Source organism: Coturnix japonica, chromosome 25 (genome assembly GCF_001577835.2).
Source record: "Coturnix japonica isolate 7356 chromosome 25, Coturnix japonica 2.1, whole genome shotgun sequence".
Classification (NCBI taxonomy): domain Eukaryota; kingdom Metazoa; phylum Chordata; class Aves; order Galliformes; family Phasianidae; genus Coturnix; species Coturnix japonica.
Window position 1 is genome coordinate 1,211,563 of NC_029540.1, and position 15,566 is coordinate 1,227,128.

Consider the following 15,566-nt stretch of genomic DNA (forward strand, 5'->3'; position numbering starts at 1 on the left):
GAGAGAAATGCAGAGCTTGCCGTGTTGATGCTGCAGGTTTGGCAACGTGCTGAGCGTTCTACCCTCTCCCACCCCAACATAGCAAGAAGGTGGGATATCCAGAGTGATGTGGACGTGCTTTTAACACGGTTTGCAGGGCCTGTGTTCTCTGCATTGTCAACTGGTTGAACACATGCAGAGATGGGAGCGTTGTCTTGATTTAACAGTTGCGTTTCCAGGTGATCTTGCACTATTTGCTACTTTCACATCACCAGACCTTCCTTTGTGTTCTATGAAGGAAACTCAGCTCAAGGAAGGGAAAATAACCCAGGGTCATGGTCTGTATTGCCCTGAGCTTCAACTGGGGGTTTTGCAACAGCAGCAGGTCCTAAAAGGGTGAAGATAATGAGAAGATGTTAAAATTAGACAGGAGGTTCCTGGAAGAGGTGGGGATACAAAAACAAAGGTTGCTTTCGGAGGGCGCTTCTCGCAGCCGGGAGCAGTAATCAGATCTGTTGCATGATTTTCTTTATTCCAGTATCCCTGACTCATTTTATTGTTTCTTTCTCCTCCTTCTTTCATTAGGGCTTCTCAGCAGTCCCAAATTGCATCCTCATTCCCCACCTGTCATCATCAACCATCAGCTGGGTGGTGTTTGCTGTGTCCCCTCAGGGCAGGGCTGCTGGTCCTCTGCCCCCACCCACCCCAGTGATGCTCCCCACACCTGCAGTGATGTCCTGGATGGGGACAGTAACCAAATGGGGGACAAGAGCTGCTCCCCAGTGGCTGAATTGTGGTGTCGGAGAGCGACGACTGGCGTCCCTGGATGCAAACAACCACACAGCCCCACGCTTCCTTCCCCAACTTGGTTTACACCACCCCCATGAGCCTGAGGGTCCCCTCTCCATGCATGGCTGCCCACCAATGCACGGCTCCATCCTGCTTTTGGATCAGGTCCCTATGATGTGATGCCACATGGACCTGCTGGACTCCAAGGAGCTGCCACCCTGCACAGACAAAGCATGAGGCTGCACAGTGCAGCACTGCACCCCCAGAGTCCCTCTGCATCATTTGTTGCCCCTCTGATGCATGGTGGCTTGCAGGAAAGTGCTGCTTGCTTTGTGGGCTGCAAAAGCATCACCTCCACTTCAGGGTTACCAGCTGAGTTGGGTCTCAGCAGCACCCAGAGATCCCAGATTGGGGCAGGAGGGGCTGCTCAGGACACACAGTGATGAGGTGTGGGGTGCAGGGGCCAAGCAATGCTGTGCAAGGGGCTTGTGGATCTGGTGGGAACCTACTGGGGTGTGGGCACTGCAGGACACAGCAATGCTGCCACATGAACCAGCCCAGCATGAGCTGTGCGCTGCTCTGCTCCCACTCAGGGAACAGTAGGATGGATGGGGATGCCCTGTGTATTCCCGTGTCCCCATGTCTCATTGATACCCCATGGCTGCAGGCTGGGCTGGAACATGTCCCATTCCCCCCCTCCCTAGAGTGCAGGACACATCACAGTTGAATTTGGTGCACAGGGAAAGACAATTTATTTCAGTGTCATAGGCAAAAGCAGAAGGCACCCCTTGGGCAGATAGGGGTGATGCTGCTGCTGGAGGAGGGCAGCTCTGCAGGAACAGCCTTAATGGTGCTGACTGTGGCCGTGGCCGTGGCTGTGGCCATCTCCATGGTCGTGGCCATGGTCCCCAGGCTGCTTGTGGGACCGGTTGTGGGCATCGATGGCCACGAGGCTGAGCGTGGTGAGGAACTCGGTGAACTTCAGGCGGCCATCGTGGTTGCTGTCAGATTTGGCAAAGAGCTGCTTGATGTACTCATCAATGGACACGTTGGGCTGCAGGACAAAACGAGTCAGGGCATGGGGTCCCCCACAACCCCACAGCTTCATCCTGGCTCCCCACTCCCCATCACTGACCCCATTTTGGGGATAGTCCACCCAAAACTACCCAGCTCATCCTCCATCCCCTTCAGAGGGTCTCAATCCCCCTCAGAGGGTCTCAATCCCTTTCAGAGGGTCTCAGCTCCCCTGTGCCCCAGGAGAGCAGCACCCACGGATCTCCCACAGGCACGTGGATGCTGAGCAGCCCAACTCACCGGCACAGTGTCAGAGAGGAAGGGTTTGGCATTCTCCTTCAGCAGCATGGAGAACTCATTCCGGCTCAGGTAATCATCCATTGGGTTCCGAATGGCGTATTGGTGGTAGATATTGATGGCGCACTCCAGCGCGAGCTCCAGGTCGGTCTTCATCACACTAGGGAATAAAAACCAAGCAAACATTATAGATGAAGCAGAGCCCTCCAGGAGCTCCAACTGGGGGTGACCACTCACCAACAGACGGTCGTGGGGTTCCTCTGACAGCGGTGTGAGCAGGATTGTGGCTGCGGCGGTGGCTGCGCGGTGCTGGGAGGGCTCTTTTATACCCTCCCTGAGTTACGATTTATGACACCTTGGAATAACTTTGGGGTGATAACCTCAGGAATTGTGCAAGGCCATCGCGAAGAACGCAGCACGCCCAGGATCATGCCCAGCTCCGGTAAGCGACTGCTGCTGGCGGTAAGGAGGGAGGGACACACATCAGACTCGTTGGGGCAAAACAAGGAAACACCGAGTGAGACCTTTGCAGGGAGCCAGCTGAGCAGGTCTGTAGGGCTGCAGGGGATTCCCCATTTGGGGTTCTTGGTGGAGATGAAGAAAGAGGGGTTTTGCTGGAGCCTATGGGACATTGTGGGTGAGGGTCTCCATAGGGTGATGGTGGTAAGACTGTAGATGTGGTTCATTCCAAGAGGGATGTGGTGTCTGCCCTGATGTTTGGTTCTGGATGGAGATGGTTGCCCCCCTGCCCAGGGCTGCTGGGGGATACATCCCAACCCGGTCAGCAACCAGCATCCCATGTCAATCAGTCCAGCAGACATCAAACCTCTGCAGATTGGGACATGCTGAGTGCTGGAAGCCTCCCAGGCAGAACTTCCCAGCAGCAATGATTGCTGCCTGATGACAGCAACTGTTGGCATTGGCATTGGCAATCAATGCCAACTGCTCCTCCCAGGGTCATGGCGGTGTCACTGCTTGTGGGGACCCCACAGGGACCCGGTTGTGGGGCTGGGAGCAGAATGCTGTGTGTGTTAGAGGGGAGAACCCCCTTGGGCAGCCCCACCGTGCAGTGCTGGAGCCCTTTGCCCTATCCTTGCTCATGGGAGGGCAGAAAACCCGTGATGCCCATTAGGGATATTAGGAGATGGGAAGGATGGAGGTGGTGAAACAGCTTCTCTTCACACCTCCCTCTCCAGGAGGAACTTGTTCCAGGAGGAACATGGCTTGTAAAATGGTGAAACAAAGAGCAGTCTGTGTGAGGAGCAGGATACGTGCACCTCCCTGCAAAGGGGTCCCTGCTGGCGTGGGGATGGAGCAGCAGTTCTTGCAATAAGTGGCAATAATTGCGTGTCTGGCTGGGCAGGATGCAGGGACAAATTTGCACCTGCGTGGGGATGCGACATGGATGCACAGCTGGGGAGGTGCAAAGGGACACATGTAACATATGGGGAGGTGTGAAGGGACACGGCGGTGCCACGTGGGGGTGGGAGGAGACAGGTATGCCCTATATATGTCCATGTCCCAGGTGAGAAGGGACACATGCATGCACACACTGTGAGCCCCTGGCTGCCCTTTGTGATGCTGCTTTGCTGGGTGCTGCTGTCCCGTTGCCATTGGGGTGGAATGGAGATGGGGATACAGCAGCAAGGTGGGTGCAAGGCATGAGCAGAGCCAGCAGGGTGGGATGCTCATCATGCATCGTGCCAATTCTGAATGCAAAAACAATTCCAAATCAGGACCCAAAAGGACTTAGGGTTCGGAGCAAGGGGACAGTGTGGCCCCAACCCTTGCAATGTGAACACAGAGCAGCTGCACTCAGGTGCTCCACTGATCCCTGAGGCTTTAATTCCTCAGAGGTTCAACAAGGACCACAAACACAGCTGCAAATCTTTACAAAAGAGTTTTATTGGACCCCTTAGAGGCCATTGAGGGGGGGAGGTGTGGGCTCAGCCCTACTTGTACTGCAACAGGGCTTCATTGTAGATCATGGCCAATGCACCCAGGAAGGTGACGTACTCCTGGAAGTTCACCTCCTGGTCTTTGTTACGGTCCAGGTCCTCCATCAGCCCCGCAATCTCAGCATCCTTCAGTTTCTACAGCCCCAAAGAGCACAGAGCCATTAACCATCAGGGTGCCGGGAGGGTGACATGGCCAGAAAGGGGGATCACAGCTGGGGGGGCCCCCCAAGACCTGGCCATGAGCACATCCCCAACCCACATCCACCCCAACAAAGCACAGTGTTCACATGCCATCCCACAAGGCCAGGTATGGGGGCAGAGCTGTGCCACCCCCACCTCCAGGTGACATCACACCTCGTGTCACCTCCCACCCTGCCCATCCCATGCCCATTTTCCGGGTGTGTTTTGCAGCTGGTCCCTGTTGGTGCAGCAGTGCTGTGGGATACTCACCGGCCCGATGGTCAGCTCCTTCTGGATCAGCTCCTTCAGCTCGCCCTTGCTCAGGCTGTTCTTGTCACCCTCCTTGCCTGAATACTTGTGGAAAATGGCCACCAGGAGTCCAATAGCTTGGTCCAGGGGGGCTGCCATGGCTGTGAGCTGGGCTGTGAACCAGAGCAGAGCTCAGCACCCACCAAATCCAACTCTCCCAAACCCTCAGACCCTCTATGGCCCCCAAACCCCCCCATTAGCCCAGTGCTGGGGGCACAGCTCCTGAGGTCCCAGCTCAGCACAGCCCCAAAGGTGGGGGGCTGTTCTGTGTCCCCCCCATCCCAGGGCGTTGCACAGAGCTGTGGCTGCGCTGACTCATAGGGCACAGTGCCCGCCGCCTCCGCACGCAGCCACGGGACTGTTAGAGCTGCTGGGGGCTGGGATGGGGGGTAGAAGGGGGTATGAGTGGGGTGGATGGGGAGAAGCCTTAATGGGGTCTCCAATCCCCATCGCCTCACCAGCCCTGAGATGGGAAAGGACATGAGGAAGCTGTTGGCTTCCACTGGGGGTCGCAGGGTCCCCACATCTGGATGGGGATCTCTGCACATCTGGAGAGCAGCAAAGAGCCCCGAGGGCAGCTGCAGGGGGTTAATGAAAAGGGAATGGGAAGGAGGAAAGGGAAACTTACCGCTGGAGCAGGACAGGATCCAGGAATGGGGAAGGGAGGGCTGTGGTGCGCAGCTCCTCCTCGCATTTATAGTCATGGCTGAGTCCTCCCATCCAGGGGGGGCCGGGGGTGGATGGGTGCAGGGGTGAGTTGAAGCCACTCCTCTATACTCCATAACCCCACCCCGGGTGTGAACGCAACCGAAACGCCGCTCCCAGGGGTTCACTGGGATAGGGGATGGGTCCTGGGTGCCCCACAGAGCAGTGGGAGGGGGGCAGACCCCAACCCCCTCACTGAGCACATCCCAGAGGGACCCTTTGGTATTGCCAATGTGGGGCAGTAGTGCTGGATGTGGGATCGGCAATTGCTTTGTCACAGGGGATGGAAGTTGCTCAGCGTCCCCGTTATCGTGGTGCCATCAGAACCGTTGATCCCTGAGAGTTATGGACCAGGAAAAGCAGGGCATGGTGCTGCCGGCGGGGCTGACTCATGGGGACGAGGCTGTGGGTGGCTCCTGTGTATGGGAACTGGGGGACATGCAGCCCAAAGTTCAGACCCCAAAGGTCCAGACCCCAAAGTCCAACCCCAAATGTTCAACTCCGAAGTCCAGACTCCAAAGTCCAACTCCAAAAGTCCAGACCCCAAAAGTCCAGACCCAAAAGTCCAACCCCAGAAGTCCAGATCTCAAAGTTCAGACCCCAAATGTCCAACCCCAAAGTTCAGACCCCAAAAGTCCAGACCCCAAAGTCCAACCCCAAATGTTCAACCCCAAAGTCCAGACTCCAAAGTCCAAGCCCAAAAGTCCAGACCCCAAATGTCCAACCCCAGAAGTCCAGACCCCAATAGTTGCAGACCCCAAAAGTTCAGACCACAAAAAAGTAAGCTTGACTCCAAAGTTTCAAGACCCAACGAAGTCCAGACCCCAAAGTCCAAACCCCAGATGTTCAACCCCAAAGTCCAGACTCCAAAGTCCAACCCCAAAAGTCCAGACCCCAAATGTCCAACCCCAGAAGTCCAGACCCCAAAGTTCAGACCCCAAAGTCCAGACCCAAAGTCCAACCCCAAAGTCCAGACCCCAAAGTTCAGACCCCAAAGTCCAGACCCCAAATGTCCAACCCCAAAAGTCCAACCCCAAAGTCTGACCCCAAAGTCCAACCTCAAAGTCCAACCCCAAAGTCCAGACCCAAAAGTCCAACCCCAGAAGTCCAACCCCAAAGTTTAGCCCCAAAAGTTCAGACCCAAAAGTCCAACCCCAAAGTTCAGACCCCAAAGTCCAGACCCCAAATGTCCAACCCCAAAAGTCCAACCCCAAAGTCTGACCCCAAAGTCCAACCTCAAAGGTCCAACCCTAAAGTTCAGACCCAGAAATCCAACCCCAAAAGTCCAGACCCCAAAAGTTCAGCCTCAAAACCCAGACCCCACATCCATCCTTCCTGTTCTGGGTCACCTTCCATCACCTGCCAAGCTCACACAGAGTTGAAATAGACCCTTCCCATGCATGACAGTGCACTGACCCCATAAAAGAACCCCACTTTCAGCGCACACAGAGGCTTTGGAGCAATCTTTATTGGCAGAGCATTCAGTTTGCAGCTGGTGGGGTGACGCAGCCTGGCTGACCCCCCTTTGCTCACTTCTTGCGGGGCATTTTATCGGGGTACTCCTGGAAGAAGTCGTTGCACATCACGGCCACGCAGGCCAGGAAGGTGGCATACTCATGGAAGTCCACCTCGCTGTCCCTATTGCTGTCCAGGTTACTCATCAGCTTCTGGAATCCGGCTTCATCCGTGCGTTTCTAAGCATGGGGATGGAGAGGTGGCACCGAGGGTCTTTATGAGACCCCCAACCCCGTCCCATCATCTCACTCACGCTGATAAAGCTGGGCAGCTCCTTGGTGAGCAGCTCCTTTAGCTCCGCTTTGCTCAGCTTGAATTTATCCCCTTCCTTCCCCGAGTATTTATGGAAGGTGGAGACCATCACAGACAGAGCCTGCTCCAGGGGGCACGCCATGGGAACAACGGGGGGGTCTGGGGGCACTGATGGAAGCTGAGGGCAGAGCCTGGTGTAGTGTCACTGCTGTGCATCACTACATCCCCCCATTCACCCAAGCAGTGGGGCTGGAAGAGTTAATGGGGGTTGGGGGGGGGGGAGGGGCAGCTGGCAGAGGGGGTAGCACGGCTTCTGGTGTTTGCAAGGGGAAGGAAAAAGCATCTGGGGGGTGGCCAGAGCAATGTGGGCAAAATGACTCACCAAGAGCTGGAGCACAGCGATCCAGGCCGGGTGGGTGGGGGCAATGCAATGGGATGTGCTGCTTTATAGACTCACCACCCCTCCCTCATGCCCCCCCTGGATGGATGAGGAGGTTCCAACGTTGCATTGGCTGATGGAGATGAAGAGGAATCCCCCCCCAGAGCCTCCTCCCAGCTCAGCCCAGGGAGTGGGTTGGGTCCAAAGGGGGAGAAATCACCCCTGCAGGGTTGGGTGGGGGGGCACAGGTTAATGGGGGACAAAGCATTTGGTGGCTCCTCTTGGGCTGTCGGAGGTGGCACGAGCCCCAGCGGCTTCGGTCCAAGCTGGAGGTTGAAGTTTTCCTTTATTTGTCCTGTTTTTAACTCAAACCACCTGCGAGCCATTTCTGTTTCCCAACGCCCCGTTGTGTAACGTGGCTCTATTTTGGTGCCCGCGTGGCCCTGCACGTGGCCAGGAGCGTGAAGACCATAGAGCTGCTATGGGATATGGGGGGGGGACGTGGACATCAAACCCCACCAGCACCACAAAGAGTGTCCTGGGTGGGAATGAACCAAGCAAAATGAACCTGGTTTGCCCAGGGACCCCCAGGCTTGGAGCTCGTTAGGGAGCAGGTGCAACCTGGTGCTAATTAATGGGACAAAAGCACCTGGGGATCCTTATAAAGCACATGAGATGGGGGCAGGGGAGAGTTTGGAGCTGTTGGTGGGGATGGGGGAGGGTTTGGAGTGATATGGGAGGGGTTATGGGGGGGGATGTGGGGGTGTTCAGAAGGGTTTGGGGCTGTGGTATATGTGGGGTCTCCATGGGGGCTTGGAGACATGAGGTGATGTGGGATCTCCATGAGGATCTGGGGGTGTGATGAGATGGGGGGGGGCTCTCCATGAGGACTTGGGGTCTTGCTGAGGGCTGTACTGAGGATGCTCTGCCCTGTGATAGATCTGAGGTGTGTTCTTTGGGTTTGGGGCCAGCTGGGAGCAGCTTCAGTTCTCTCTATGAGCCAACTTGGACTCACTGTACTGGGGGTGTTTAGGGGGGGGGATGGCAACTCAGCCCAGCTCTGCCCACCTGGAGTGATTACATTGTGCGTAATGGGAGCTGCCTGCAGCAAAATGGGGTTGGGGTGATTTCCTGCCCCCCAGGGTGGGTCTATCCTCATCTCCACGGGCTGAGGGTCCCTCTGAGCACCCAGCAATGTTTCCAACCCCCCCCCCATGAGAGCACAGTGTGTGGGTTTGGCTGTGCTCTTTGCATAGACAATGCTTGTTCCTGCCTAGTTCCCCACTCCCATGATGAGTTAGGGGCAGGGTGGGTGGGGGGCTCTATGTTCTGTGTGCCCCAAACCCCTCCATAGGGACAGCAGTGATGTTTGAAGCCCCCAAGGAGGAGGGATATCTCAATGTTGTGCCCAGGGAAAGCTCTGAGCCTGTTCCAAAAGCACCTCAGGGGCTGCAGGGTGGAAAATCCCATAGAGAAGACAGACAAGAGGGAGGCATGAGTCACACGTGAGGCACTGGGAGGGCTTTATTGCACGCTGCTTTGTGGGTTCACTTCTTGCGGGGCCTTTGGGCATCACGGAAGAACTCGTTGTACCCCATGGCCACGCAGGCCAGGAAGCAGGCGTATTCCTTGAAGTCCACCTCGCTGTCCTTGTCGTGGTCCAGGTCGTTCATCAGGCGACGGAACTCACCCTCATCCATCTGCTTCTATTTGGGGAGGGACACAGCAGGTTTGGGGTTTGGGAGGTGTCCCCATGTAGAGATGGATGGAAGCCCTGACTCCCTCCATCCTTATAGTGAGAGAAGGGTATCTTCTCTTTGTTGTCCCCCCATCCCCCAAGGGAGGCATTTAGGATCTCTACAGGCACTAGGGCTGCACAAACACTTCATTCCACCCCCCTCAGTCAAACCACAGCCAGAAGGAGGAATAGAAGGGGGGGGGGGAGAAAGAGAAGCACTGAAATAGGGGCATCACTCTACCAATGTCATCCCAATACCCCACATCTCTGTGTCTGCTCCAGCCCCAGCCATGGGGTCCATCCTTTAGGTGGGCTATAGGGCAGCATGCAGCCCCCCCCTGCTTTGCTCACACCAGGCTGTGATATGTCCCTATGTGCACTCACGGTCCCAAAAGCAGGCAGCTCCTTGGTCAGCAGCTCCTTCAGCTCCGCTTTGCTCAGCTTGTATTTATCCCCTTCCTTCCCTGAGTATTTATGGAAGGTGGAGACCATCACAGCCAGCGCCTGCTCCAGGGGGCACGCCATCATTGCCTGCATGGGGATATAATGGGGTGACCACGGGGGACCCACCCAGATGGATGCTCACCTTTTGGGGTGAGGATTTTGCTCTCCAAGTTGAAGCTGTGGGGTAAATCAAGGGCTAAAAGGGACTCACCGGGCTTGATGCTGAGCAGGGGCAGCAGGAGCTGGGGTGTCAGTATCACTGTCACGATGTGCTGGTGTTTATAGGGCAAGTGGGGGGTGCAGCCCATCGCCCTGGGGTGTTCCCAGCCTTAGGTTTCGCCCGCACCCCATTTTTGCTCACTGAGCTGCGTGATGCTATTAATGGGGGGTGGGGAGAGAGTGGGGATGGGGCTGAAATCAAGCAGCAGCCCCTGTCCCATGCTCAGCCACCGTGCTCTGGGTGCTGGCTGTGGTTCCAGTGTCCCCAGTACCAAGCAGTGCCAAGGGATGGGTGGCAGTGGCAGCAGTCGTTGCGGTGTGAGCTGAGACAGAGTGAGATGCGCAGCACAAGGTGGGCATTGATGGCAATGTATTCTTTAGGCACATGGGATGCACTTTGAGGGGGTCTGAGCCCACTCCCAGCCCCCAAAGCTGTGCTGGGAGTGGGGAAACGTGCTGGTGGGGGGGGGCAGCCCTGTTGTCTCTGTGCTCACCTATGGGCTGCTGGCCTTTGTCACCCTCCTGCCCAAGTGCTGGTGAGGGTGACAGTGGTGGTGGCCCACAAGAAGGGCCTTGTCTGGGTCTGGGTGCAGGGATGGGGGGGGCTGAGCTCTGGTGTTGTTCCCCCCCCCTCCTCTGCAGGGTTGGGTGGCTGGAGGGGGGGTACATGGAGGGGGGGGGGGTAATTTGAAGCTCTTCTTGAAGTCTCTCAGATATTTGGGGCTGTGTTTACGATGGCAGCGTTTCTCCCCAAGGTTGGGGGGGGTTTCAACAGACCCCAAATATACTATGGACAGCCCCCCCCGCTGGGTCCTGATGTCCCCAAGGAGAGACCCCAAGAGACCCCATTCTGCCCCCCCCGTGCAACAGTGCTGAGTTGGGGCTCACAGCCACCCAGGTAGGCTGTGGTTCTGCATGGCGATGGGGGGATGCACATCTTTGACCCCCCCCACACCCACCCACCCTCCCACAGACCCCTCCTTTACAAGGGTGGGAGCAGCGAGCACGGGATGCGCTCAGCCGATCCCCGCAGGGACACGGGGACGGGAGGCACCGTCCCCACACCGGACCCTCGGAGGGGGCATCCCGTAGCCCCTCTGCAGGGGGGGGGGTTCCCCGCACCCCTCGGCTCCCGATCCCGCACAGCGGCTGCGCATCCCCCGCCCCGGAGCAGCGCGTTGAGTCACGGCTCCGCCGCGCCCCGACGGGATTCCTGAGCACTGAGTCAACGCAGGCGGCTCCCACGGGTCGCCCCCCCCTCACCCTCCTTCCTATAAAACCCACCGGGATCCCCGGGGCAAAGTGGGGGGGTTGTGTGGTTGTGGGGCGGAGGGGACAGAATTAGGGGTGGGAGCTCCCCGATCCCAAACTGCTGCCATCCCCTGTGCTGGGGGGGGGGCGTGGGAGTTCAGGGGGCACCTCTGTGCTCGCTGTAGCCCGGGGGTCCCATTGGGGTACGCAGAGATGGGGCTGTGGGATGGGGTCACTTTGGGACCCGCATCGGGCTCCATAATGGGACACATCGTGGCTGCGCTCCACGGACACGGGCGGTGGTGACACCTCGTGGTGACACGCTGAGAGTCATCAGGGGACAGAGAAGACCCCCCCCCCACCTCCATGCCCCCATCCCCACCGCATTCACCATCCTCGCCGTGACCCCGCTGCTCCTCCAAACTTTATTGCAGCAATAAATAACCCGTGGCCATTAGCCGGGAGCTCCCAGCCCCAAAAGTGGGCAGGGGGGGGACCATCACCAGCCCCGGGGGGTCGGGGTTGGGGAGGGGGCGGGGGCCGGGTTGGGGGTACCCCATGGAGACTCCAACACTTTGAGGGTGCTCCAGGGGGTGTTGGTTGGGGTGAGCTGAGAACGGACAGCATTTGTGTCCTAAGTGAGGGGGAAGCTTTTCTCTGTGCTTCCAGCCCAGCTCTTGGGGTGGGGGGATGAGGGCAGGGATGGGGCAGGAGGAGCCCCCCCGTGGTGACCTCATGCCCCTTCATTGTGGTGTGTGGGGTCTGCATACCCTGAGCAGGAGGGGCACAAAGTGAGGGGCTATGGAGCAGCGGGGGCTGAGCTCTGGGTCTGGGGAGGGGGGATGAGCCCAGCCTGTCTACTTGGTGTGCTTGATGCTCTGCTCCTGCTGGCGGATGATGTGGGCGATGGGGCTGGCGATGCCTCCTATCAAGGTCCAGTACTCCTCAAAGCTGATGCGCCCATCCTTGTTCTCATCCAGGTCGCAGATCAGCTTGTCGGCTGCTCTCCTGTTCCCAGTGTCCTGCAAGGGGCACAGCGAGATATTAACACCAAGAACCCATAGGGGGGGGACCCCAAATCCATCCCTGCATCCCCCCCATCCTCACCGTCAGCATGTGGTTGAGCTCCCGGCTCAGCATCTTGCGGAAATCCTTCTTGCTGATGCGCCGAGGCTTCTTGCAACAGCAACGGCTCGAATACTTATCAAAGTTGTTCACCAGCACCTGGACGGCCCACTCCAGCTCCGTGCCCTCCGCCATCACCCCACGTTCACCTATGGGATGAGGGGGGGGTCAGGGCTGGGGTTTTTCCTTGGGGAAACCCATAGGGAAGCACATATATGGGTTCCCAGCTCCCTGCGTGACCCCAAAAAAGGCATTTTTGACCCCCATAAGGCATTTTCCGCCTTACAATTGAGTGCCTGCTGCCCTGTATCACCCCAAATGGCACTGCCTTGCCCCACCTGCCCCCCAAGGGCAACCACCCCCATACGTGGGATGGTGGTAATTATGGCACCGCAGTGCCTGGACCGCGGCGCCCGGTTCCCAGAGCTCATTAGGTTGGAATGGGGCAGGGAGTGGCAGGAATTACCTGCCAACCCTCCTCTTGCTTCACGGCTCGGGAACACCCCGGCGGGGCTCTCGATTGAGGCGTCACCCAAAATAGGTTTAAGCCACACGAGCTACGGGTTCCCCAATATCCTACAGTCCTACCCTGTGCCCAGCGGGATCCAATTCCTATGGAGCCCCTTCCTATGGATCCCAAGCAGGATACACGCAGGCAAGGACGGAAACGACACCATCCGGTCCCAGCTCCTTCCTGAGCAGGGATGGGGTTGAGCAGGACACAGCACTGTGCTGATTCTTGCAGCGCTGATTTGTGCCACCTCTGATCAATGTGGGTCACAACTGGAGCCACCCCATGGCGGATCGGTGCCGTCCCGGTGCCATCGCGCTTAAATCCACCCCACATTTGCACCCATCTTCCCCATTTCAGCTCCATGCAGGGTTTGGGGGCATGTTGGGGTGGTAGCACGGGGTGCTCCCCATCATGTCTCATTGTGCTCGTGAGCTGTTTCCACCTCTTTGTGGGGACATTGAAGGGCCCAGTGCTGGCGGCAGGTCCTGCTGTGATCTGCAGCCCCCATCACATCCCCATTGACCTCCATCTCCATTCTCATCGCAGGCCATTAAACATCACCACGACTGCAGCAGTCCCAACCAAAGACCTCACTGGGCCCCACTGCTCTGATTCCCAGCACCAGTCCCACCACACACCCCCAGGGCCACAGAACATCGTCCCATTGTGGGGCACAGGGACCTCATCCCACGTTGGGACAGGAGGACACCATCCCACATTGGGATGTGGGGACGTTGTCCTTGCATTGGGACACGGGTGGGTGGGACGGGGCTGATCTCCTGCCCTGCCGCCATGATTCCCTTCTCTCCTCTCTCCTCTCAGCCCCATCCCACAGACCCCCCGTACTGAGCTCCCCCAACCCCACATGCATAGAGCTGCCAAAGGGTTTAGGGAGGAGGAAGGGGGGGGGATTTCCACCCCACATGCAGCCACACGTCCCGGAGAGCTTCCCCCCTGCAGCACCCATGGGCACAGCACCTCACCCGTCCACCCGTCCTGCTGTGTCCGTCTGTCCTCCTGTTGGCTGCGGAGCCGTGGGAGCAATGCCGTCCTCTCGCCTTCACCTCGCACCCATCCCCGTGGGCCTGAGGGCTTTAAGGAGGCTCCCGCCCCTCCCTGACGTCCCAGGGCGTTCCCAGCTCACCTGGAAGCAGCCCCGATTGCAACACACAACAGTGGGGCTGCTGAGCCCACCCCAAAGGGACACCCCGGGGGTCTCCATCCCATCCATTCCCCGTACCGACGTGTTGAGAGCCGCTGGCCTGCAGGAAATCTCCCAAAGGGTTTCAGGGTCTGCACCATTGGGACACTGCTTAGCACCAAAGAAGGAACAGAAACCACGTGCAGAGCTTGCAGCTGGAATTAGGGAACCAAAAGTGCTCACCAAGAGGATGCAGGATGCAGAGGGGGGAGGTTGGATGGTGTTGTCCCCATATGGAGTTCCCCTCTGCAAAGGGCCAACGTGGCAGCTATAGGGGTATGGCCTGACCCAATAGAGGAAGGGTCTGTGCTGCCCTTTTATGTGTGCATAGATGCTGAATCCCACCTACTCCCACCCCAAATGTGGGCACAGAATTCCCTCTTTGTGGCCTATGGCTCAATGGTTGGGTGTGCACCCCCTGGCTGGGTGTCACCAACCCAGTGCCTACACCAGCACCAAAGGGCAGAGATTCTGACTTTCCCCCTCCATCTCCTTTCTTTTCCTCCTTGCCCATTTTTCCTCCTTTTCCCTGCACGTCACCCTTGTGTATCACCAACAGGGGGAACACACAGACACATAAACCATCAGTTGGGGTCACCCCGACTCCATTCAGCCCAAGGGACTTTGGAAACATCAGTGACCCCCATATGGTTGGGTTGGGGCTCTCTGAACCCAAAGTGCTCGTGTTGAAGGTGCTCAACCCTTTGCAGACACACGGGGACCGGCGATGCGCTGCAGGGCTGTGCCAGGAGCTCACAGCCATAATTAACCAGGCCAGCTAATTGCACCCTGCGTCGGCGCAGCGATGGCGAGGAGATCCAATGCATAGATCAGATACGGAGACACCAGAGCTGCATATTTTGGGATGCAAAGAGGAGGTCACGGCGCCGGGCAGCGGCCGCCCACGTTTCTTCCTCTGCTCCATAGGGACCTTTGCGTTTGGGGCAGCGGCAATGGGAAAGCTCTATGTGTCATCCCTGCTCCCCTCTGCCTGATCTCAAGGTGAGGAGGAACACGGTGCCAGTGCTGCAATCCTGTGGGGTGGGAGCCCTCCCCGGCCCCGCGGGCAGACAGCTCACTGTGAATCACAGCCCTCATTACCCCGTGCCGGGCCGATGTCACAACGCAGCCCGTATTTTTACAAGGCATCCAGGGTGTGTGCAAAGAGCTGCCATGTAGGATCGGGTCCCATCACACGGCAGTTCCCAGACACTGCTGTCATCCCTGTGAGCTCCTCATCCCCTGGACCCCCATCTCAGTGTGTCCCTATGGTGCTCCTTGGGCTCACTCATTGCCCAGCCATGGGGCTGAGCTCCTCCAGCCCCATAGATCCTTATCAGGATGGTTCAAACCATGGGATCACCAACAGCGCATGACAGCATTGGGGTCACAAAACCCAACTCCGGGGTCCCCCTCCCACCACAGATCACCCCATAGCCCCTTATCCCCTTTCCCCCTCCCATCACCCCAACCATTTGACACATTTCCTGTCTCCAATTAAATGCACACCACACCTCTCGGCTTAATTCCCATGTATTTATTTCCAAGGCAGGAACAATAAATAGTCATTCGTGTTGTGAAATCCACCCCAAGGTGAGAGGAGACAGAGGGCGGCCACGGCCGAGTCGCGGTGGCGGTGTCGGGAGGAGCCCTGGCCTGGCTCCGCTTTCATCACCTTTCTTTGGGTTTTGGGGTTT

At 57.8% G+C, this 15,566-nt stretch overlaps 4 protein-coding genes across 8 annotated transcripts; all 4 read right to left on the reverse strand.

Moving 5' to 3' along the window:
* Nucleotides 1-1,495: 1,495 nt before the first annotated feature.
* Nucleotides 1,496-2,445, reverse strand: LOC107324455 (protein S100-A9-like). Its single transcript, XM_015884482.1, has 3 exons — nucleotides 2,317-2,445; nucleotides 2,083-2,239; nucleotides 1,496-1,822 (listed from the first exon to the last, which is right to left on the reverse strand). Exons 2-3 carry the CDS (start codon nucleotides 2,233-2,235, stop codon nucleotides 1,613-1,615), a joined length of 363 nt encoding a protein of 120 aa, XP_015739968.1. The 5' UTR covers nucleotides 2,236-2,239; nucleotides 2,317-2,445; the 3' UTR covers nucleotides 1,496-1,612.
* Nucleotides 2,446-3,963: 1,518 nt separating this feature from the next.
* Nucleotides 3,964-5,323, reverse strand: LOC107324454 (protein S100-A6). Its single transcript, XM_015884480.2, has 3 exons — nucleotides 5,155-5,323; nucleotides 4,488-4,639; nucleotides 3,964-4,172 (listed from the first exon to the last, which is right to left on the reverse strand). Exons 1-3 carry the CDS (start codon nucleotides 5,306-5,308, stop codon nucleotides 4,032-4,034), a joined length of 447 nt encoding a protein of 148 aa, XP_015739966.2. The 5' UTR covers nucleotides 5,309-5,323; the 3' UTR covers nucleotides 3,964-4,031.
* A 1,356-nt stretch (nucleotides 5,324-6,679) lies between these two features.
* LOC107324373 lies at nucleotides 6,680-9,655 on the reverse strand. Its single transcript, XM_015884350.1, has 6 exons — nucleotides 9,500-9,655; nucleotides 8,929-9,083; nucleotides 7,598-7,599; nucleotides 7,381-7,450; nucleotides 7,000-7,189; nucleotides 6,680-6,925 (listed from the first exon to the last, which is right to left on the reverse strand). Exons 1-6 carry the CDS (start codon nucleotides 9,650-9,652, stop codon nucleotides 6,761-6,763), a joined length of 735 nt encoding a protein of 244 aa, XP_015739836.1. The 5' UTR covers nucleotides 9,653-9,655; the 3' UTR covers nucleotides 6,680-6,760.
* A 1,776-nt stretch (nucleotides 9,656-11,431) lies between these two features.
* S100A16 (S100 calcium binding protein A16) lies at nucleotides 11,432-14,006 on the reverse strand. Of its 5 annotated transcripts, none has more exons than XM_015884496.2 (4): nucleotides 13,909-14,006; nucleotides 13,647-13,812; nucleotides 12,137-12,303; nucleotides 11,432-12,051 (listed from the first exon to the last, which is right to left on the reverse strand). In XM_015884496.2, the coding sequence occupies exons 3-4, from the start codon at nucleotides 12,287-12,289 to the stop codon at nucleotides 11,887-11,889; spliced, it is 318 nt and encodes a 105-aa protein (XP_015739982.1). In that variant the 5' UTR covers nucleotides 12,290-12,303; nucleotides 13,647-13,812; nucleotides 13,909-14,006; the 3' UTR covers nucleotides 11,432-11,886. The 5 variants fall into 5 exon arrangements, with proteins under 5 accessions (XP_015739982.1, XP_015739981.1, XP_032305090.1 ...); XM_015884495.2 differs by having other exon boundaries at nucleotides 13,652-13,812; nucleotides 13,909-13,999; XM_032449199.1 differs by lacking the exon at nucleotides 13,909-14,006 and having other exon boundaries at nucleotides 13,652-13,816.
* Nucleotides 14,007-15,566: the final 1,560 nt, after the last annotated feature.

Coding starts and splice junctions, on each gene's coding strand:
- S100A16 (XM_015884496.2), bottom strand. CDS start 12,289: ATGGCGGAGGGCACGGAGCTGGAGTGGGCCGTCCAGGTGCTGGTGAAC. Junction 12,052..12,136: donor AGCTCAACCACATGCTGACG/GTGAGGATGGGG, acceptor TGCCCCTTGCAG/GACACTGGGAACAGGAGAGC.
- LOC107324373 (XM_015884350.1), bottom strand. CDS start 9,652: ATGCAGGCAATGATGGCGTGCCCCCTGGAGCAGGCGCTGGCTGTGATG. Junction 9,084..9,499: donor AGCTGCCTGCTTTTGGGACC/GTGAGTGCACAT, acceptor CTCCCCAAATAG/AAGCAGATGGATGAGGGTGA. Junction 6,926..6,999: donor AGCTGCCCAGCTTTATCAGC/GTGAGTGAGATG, acceptor CCCCATGCTTAG/AAACGCACGGATGAAGCCGG.
- LOC107324454 (XM_015884480.2), bottom strand. CDS start 5,308: ATGGAGTATAGAGGAGTGGCTTCAACTCACCCCTGCACCCATCCACCC. Junction 4,640..5,154: donor GATCCTGTCCTGCTCCAGCG/GTAAGTTTCCCT, acceptor TCTGGTTCACAG/CCCAGCTCACAGCCATGGCA. Junction 4,173..4,487: donor AGGAGCTGACCATCGGGCCG/GTGAGTATCCCA, acceptor TTGGGGCTGTAG/AAACTGAAGGATGCTGAGAT.
- LOC107324455 (XM_015884482.1), bottom strand. CDS start 2,235: ATGAAGACCGACCTGGAGCTCGCGCTGGAGTGCGCCATCAATATCTAC. Junction 1,823..2,082: donor TCCTCTCTGACACTGTGCCG/GTGAGTTGGGCT, acceptor TTTGTCCTGCAG/CCCAACGTGTCCATTGATGA.